Source organism: Colobus angolensis, unplaced genomic scaffold, assembly GCF_000951035.1.
Source record: "Colobus angolensis palliatus isolate OR3802 unplaced genomic scaffold, Cang.pa_1.0 Scaffold90, whole genome shotgun sequence".
Taxonomy (NCBI): Eukaryota; Metazoa; Chordata; class Mammalia; order Primates; family Cercopithecidae; genus Colobus; species Colobus angolensis.
The window spans coordinates 203,586-209,769 of record NW_012122932.1 but is presented as its reverse complement, the minus strand read 5'-3'; the positions used below and the strand labels follow the sequence as shown (position 1 = coordinate 209,769).

The following is a 6,184-nucleotide window of genomic DNA, read 5'->3' as shown; positions in this document are numbered from 1 at the left end:
TCGGCCTCCCAAAGTGCTGGGATTACAGGCTTGAGCCACCGCGCCCGGCCGGTTTTTATTTTTTTTTATTTTTTTTGAGACAGGGTCTCATTCTCTTGCCCAGACTGGAGTGCAGTGGCCCGATCTCGGCTCATGGCAACCTCCACTTCTCAAGCTCAAGGGAGTCTTCTGCCTCAGCCTCCCGAGTAGCTGGGATTACAGGCGCACGCCACTACTGCCTGGCTAATTTTTGTATTTTTCGTAGGGATGGGGTTTCACCATGTTGGCCAGGCTAGTCTCGAACTCCTGACCTCAAATGATCCACCCGCCTCGGCCTCTCAAAGTGTTAGAATTATAGGCGTGAACCACTGTGTCTGGCCAAGAGTTCTTTATATAGTCTAGATACTTATCCTTGGCCTGTGATATGTGTTGCAAAGTCTTTTCCTAGAGGGTCTTTAGAACAAAGGATCCCATCATCCTGATTTTGTGCATCCCTTCTTGGGGTGTGACCTGACAGTGTGTCCATATCCCACTGCATTCCTCGCAGTACAGAGTAGCAACACTTGATGAAAGGATCTTTCTTAAAGAAGTTGAGGCCAGGCGCTGTGGCTCAGCCTGTAATCCCAGCACTTCAGGAGGCTGAAGTGGGCGGATCACCTGAGGTCAGGAGTTTGAGACCAGCCTGGCCAACGTGGCGAAACCCTGTCTCTACTAAACATACAAAAATTAGCCGGGCATGGTGGCGGGCACCTGTATTCCCAGCTACTCGGGAGACTGTGCCTTGAACCCAGGAGGTGGAAGTTGCAGTGAGCCGAGATTGTGCCATTGGACTCCAGCCTGGATGACAGAGGAAGACTTCATCTGGAAAAAAAAAAAAAAAAAAGAAGTTGCCTGACTTAAGACTACCCCACAGGAATAAATGTACAGTAGTGATAGGATACTGTCTAGCACACCAATCCACAACCACTGTGGCATAATAGATACATAAAACATGAGAACATAAGGCAATATGTATAGTAGTTCAGACTTTGGAACCAGACTACCTGAGTTAAATCTCACCTCTGCCTTTCACTGATAATTGTGTGAATTTGGACAAATTACTTCAATCTTCTGGGCCTCAGTATCCTCATCTGTAAAATGGGGATAAGAAGAGTACCTGTAGGATTGTTGCAAAGATTAAATGAGTTAATATGTGCAGAGTGATTTTAACAGGGCTTGGTACATAGTGAACTCTGTATAAATATTAGCTATTATATAATAAAAATTTGTCCTTCATAGTGTTTTTTTAAAATCACATCTGATTTCTGCTTCAAAGTACAGTAATTGAATTTGAGGTATGTTTCTTTCAGCATCTAGTACTACCCCCTAATGAACACTTAGATAACATGATTATATGACAAAAAAGATTAAAAATAAAAACAAAAGCATGTTTTTTTTTTAAAAAAAGCATATGAGTCATAAAAATATGGTGCCAGAGTTCAAATGCACTTAAACAATTTCTGTACAAAATACTTATTGAGAATGGTGGGCACTTCTCTTTGTCAGTTAAAGTGGTGCAGCTGAGGCAATCGTGTAAACACTATTTATTAGTCACTTAGTTTGTCAGCTTTACAATTAAGCATGTTTTGATTAATTTTTTTTATTTACAGGGATTTACACTATTTTGTAATCCACACATAAAGTGAGAGTTGATTGATTTTTATGTGCCAATGATTTCAGAATCCCCTAATTCAAGGTTGCATGCAGTGTGAGTACTCGGTACTCTCAGTAAATTTACTGGACCATTTGCTGTCCTCTAAGCTGTTCATACCAGGTATCCAGGCTGGGTGGGACCTGCTGATCTACCTGAGATTACTTTTTAAATGTAGGGTGAAGTATGCCAGTCTTATTTGAGACTGAATTCAGAGTTTGCTTTGGGCCAAGAGATGTCTACAGTAGATGATTTAGTGACTCTCTTGAGACTCCCAAATAGATGAAATAGACATTCTGATCTTCAAAGGCAGTCTGCTTCCTTCCCTGCCCCCATCCCTCATGCCCTTTGTATGCTTGTGCTACTTCATCCACTATTCGAAGTTGAAGTTCAGAGTCCTGGAGGCTTGGAGAGTCTAAGATACAGAATTCCTAGCTTTTTGCCTCTTTGTCACTGAATTTGGGAGTGGGACTTTGAAGTGCTCACTGTGGGAGAACAAGGGGTAGCCAGAGACAGGCCATTGTCAGGAAGTTCTTCAGTGTACTGGTGTCATGGTATGTGAGCCTTTGCGTCTGGTGCACTAAAAGACAATGGTGACTACTTCACACTCACTAGAGTAACTAAAATAAAAATGACTGACAATAGCAAATGTTGGTGAGGATGTGGAGTAATTAGAACTCTTGGCCAGGAGTGGTGGTTCATGCTTGTAATCCCAGTACTTTGGGAAGCCAAAATGGGAGGATTGCTTGAGCCCAGGAGTTCAGGCAACATACGGAGACCCCATCTCTACAAAAAATAAGAAAAAATGTTAGCCAGGTGATATGGTTTGGATCTGTGTCCCCACCAAATCTCGTAGGATTGTCATCCCCCATGTTGGAGATGGGGCCTGAGATTACTATATGGTACCAAGGGGGGATGGTGCCAAACCATTAGAAGCTGCCCCTGTGATCCAATCACAATTGGATCCATCCCCCTTTGGTACTGTATAATGAGTATGTTCTTATGAGATCTGGTTGTTTAAAAGTGTGTAACACCTCTGCCTTTGCTCTCTTCCTCTTTCCCTGGCCATGTAAGACATGCCTGCTTCTCCTTAGCCTTCTGCCATGTTTGTAAGTTTCCTGAAGCCTCCCCAGAAGCAGAAGCTGCTATGCTTCCTGTACAGCTTGAGAAACCGTAAGGCAATGAAACATCCTTTCTTTGTAAAGTACCCATTCTTAGGTATTTCTTTATAGCAATGCGAGAACAGACTAATACACTGGATGTGGTGGTGCATGCCTGTAGTCCCAATTACTCAGGAGGCTGGGATGAGATGATGAGAGGATCGCTTGAGCCTGGGAGGTTGAGGCTGCAGTGAGCCATGATCGTGCCACCACACCCCAGCCTGGGTGACAGAGTGACACCCTGCCTCAAAATCAATAAATCAATCAATAAATAAATAAACAAAATAGAACTCTCATGCATTGCTGATGGGAGTCTAAAATGGTACAAATATTTTGGAGAACTGTCTGTCATTTATTGTAAAGTTAAACATACATCTACCCTATAACCTAGCAATTCCCCTCCCAGGAATCCACCCAAATGAAATAAAAACATAGGCCTGTGTAAACACTTACAGATGAGTCTTCATAGCAGTCTTATTAATAATAGCAAAAAATGAAATAATCAAATGTTTATCAATGGGAGAATGGAGAAACAATTTGTGGAATATTCATACAATGGAATATGACTCAACTCTAAAAAAAGAGACATTCACACAACAGCATAGATGCATCAAAAACATGATGTTGAATGAAATAAGTCAGATACAAAAGCAAACATGATTTCATTTATGTGAAGTCCAAGAAGAGGCAAAACTCATCTATAAGAATAGATATTGGAACAATGGTTGCCTCTAGTGGGCAACGGGAGGGTTGGGATTGATTGGAAAGGGACACAGGAGCTCTGGGGTGAGAGCAGTGTTCCACACGTCTGGTTACTTGGGTATATGTGATTGTTGATGCTCATCCAACTGAACACGTATGGCCTGTGCATTTTCTTATATAAAAATTATGCCTCCATAAAATATTTAAAAAATTTTTAGAGATTATGGTTAGCTTGGAACTTTTGAGGTTTCACAGTCCTAATTATTTGCATTTATCAGAGTTATCATCTTTTACAATGGTAGATGACATCTTAACTGTATATCAGGGGTTTTTAACCTGTGGTCTGTTAATAATTTTCAATGAATCCATGAACTCCGTGAAATTGAATGCACAATTTTGCATGTCTATGTGCGTGTAGTTTTCTTTTCCATTGTGGACTGAGTTCATAGCTATCATTGTACTCTCAAAATGATCTGTGACCCAAAACATATTTAGAATAGAGTCCCTGTGTTGGAAGGTTCACGCAGAATGTGTAGAAAACAATATCAGTAAAGATGAGTGAACTAATAAATGACAAATTGTTTCTAGTCGATGTTCCAGGAAACAAGCCCCTAATAGTTTGCAGATTGAAACTGGCAGATGTCAGTGACTCCAAGACACTAACACAAATTTGAATAACTTGGTCTGAGAAACAGAATAAAGCCCTGATAAGAATAGGAGGCAGAGTCAGTGTACTATAAAAGCCCTTTCAATTACACTTATGGAAATAGATGTCTGTTATTCAAGAGTATACCATGTTTATTTTAAATATTGAAATTAGATAGATGAACATAATGGAAGCAACAGTTATGATTCAACTGTAAAAAAATTATTTGATGCTTTTTCTCTTAACAGGAACAAAACAATTACCATAGTCAATGCTAACAGAATTGTATCAGGTTTAACAAAAGAAGGCAATTTTGATGTGGCTCAGTTATGGCAGTTTTCATACAGTGAGTTTTGGGAATTGGTTATTTATTCTCAGTGTCTGATAGTAGGGAGACAGTGCAGCATTAAACTGGTGGCATAAAGTTATAAATATTCTTTGAGATGTGAAGTTGCTCCAAGAAATCTGAGAAGCTTGGCTTTTTTGGATGTGGTTGTTGACAGGTTTCTGTGGTCTATTCTGTCCTGTGTGTCTTGAGTGTGACATCGCCAGGCATTATGGAGAGTGTCTTTGTTGGCCGTTGTTACCTGGGTCCACCTTTGCACTGAGAATTGGCACCAGGGAGAGACATAAAATACAGGTAAGTGTGTTTGAAGGTATAAGTGAACCTGAATCTGTATGAAAACCTAGATGCCTTCCAAACCTGTGATTTTTCAAATAAAAAAAGGGTGGGTGAGATTGTCGAAACATACCATGCTTAGTGGGAAACTTTGAGAAAGGAAATACATTTAAAATTTTTATTCTTTACCAGGAAGTATAAGTTAACTAAAATACCATATTATTTTAGTAGAGATGGGGTTTTGCCACGTTGGCCAGGCTGTTCTCAAAGTCCTGCCCTCAAGTGATCTGCCCACTTCGGCCTCCCAAAGTGCTGGGATTACAGGTGTGAACCACCATGCCTGGCCCAGACTGATATATTTTTCAGTGGAAAAAAAAAAAAAAAAGTAAAGCACAGAAATATGGAACTATTTAAAAAGACTTTATATGTGTATGTTTATGTAGACAAAGAATTTATCTGGAAGTGGTTACAAGAAACTAGTAACAACGATTACTTCCAGGCAGGCAACGGGATGGCTGGGGACAGCTGGAGAGAGGGATTTACTTTTTACTTCCTATCCCTTCTTACACTGAAATTTTAGGCCATGTGCACTTATTACCTACTCCAAAGAAATGAATAATTATAAATATTAGGTCCTAAGAGAAAGAACCAAGAAGTTGATAGAGAAATCAGTGGTTTCAATTATAAAGGCCCATATCAGAGGTCCTGAGGGCAGGGCTCTGAATTGCAGGTATTGATGAGCAATTCAGCTGCTTGGCACTTATACAACTTAGTGTCCCTGGGCGTTGGCTTAAGGATGTTAGTGAACCTTTGAAGTCGTGGTTGAAGGGCCAGGAGGTAATATTGTACAGGTCCCTGGGGAAGAAAAATGAGCCTGTGTGACTACAGAACAGACTCTTGCCCTAGGGCACGCTGTGTGAAGACTGGCTGGCGGTGCACTGCTGTTGGCCTTTTTCCATCTGCCAGGTGGCCCGTGAACTCAGGATGAGGACCTCCCAAGTGTATGAAATCTGTGCAGTCCCAATGGCTAAAGACACCCTGGTGTGACAGAGCCAGATAACTCCTCTTCCTTACTCCCCAACACCCTCCTCCCAAACCTCTGAGGAGAACAATGGCTTTTTCCTAAGTTTTTACTGAAATGGTATAAAAATAAATGATTTCCCCCCATTGTCTCTATTGTTGTTCTTTTTTTACACATTTCCCTGTTGATGACTTTATCATTTGTCTGAATTTGCTATTCCAGTCCAGCCATATAAATCAGATCTAGAGGTGAGTTTTCTTGTTTGTTTATTTTCTGAGACAGAGTCTTGGCTCTGTCACCCAGGCTGGAGTGCTGTGGCACCATCTCACCTTCAAGCGATTCTCCTGTCTCAGCCTCCTGAGTAGCT

The 6,184-nt window shown here is 41.0% G+C and overlaps 1 protein-coding gene across 1 annotated transcript in view; it reads left to right on the top strand.

The window, feature by feature from the left end:
* PLAC8L1 (PLAC8-like 1) overlaps positions 1-5,963 on the top strand; it is a 20,936-nt gene extending 14,973 nt beyond the window's left edge. Inside the window, exons 3-4 of the mRNA XM_011931476.1 lie at positions 4,681-4,817; positions 5,703-5,963. Coding sequence (XP_011786866.1) covers positions 4,681-4,817; positions 5,703-5,843 — 278 coding nt within the window. The 3' untranslated portion in view covers positions 5,844-5,963. The remainder of the gene's footprint in view (positions 1-4,680; positions 4,818-5,702) is intronic.
* The last annotated feature ends 221 nt before the right edge of the window (positions 5,964-6,184 follow it).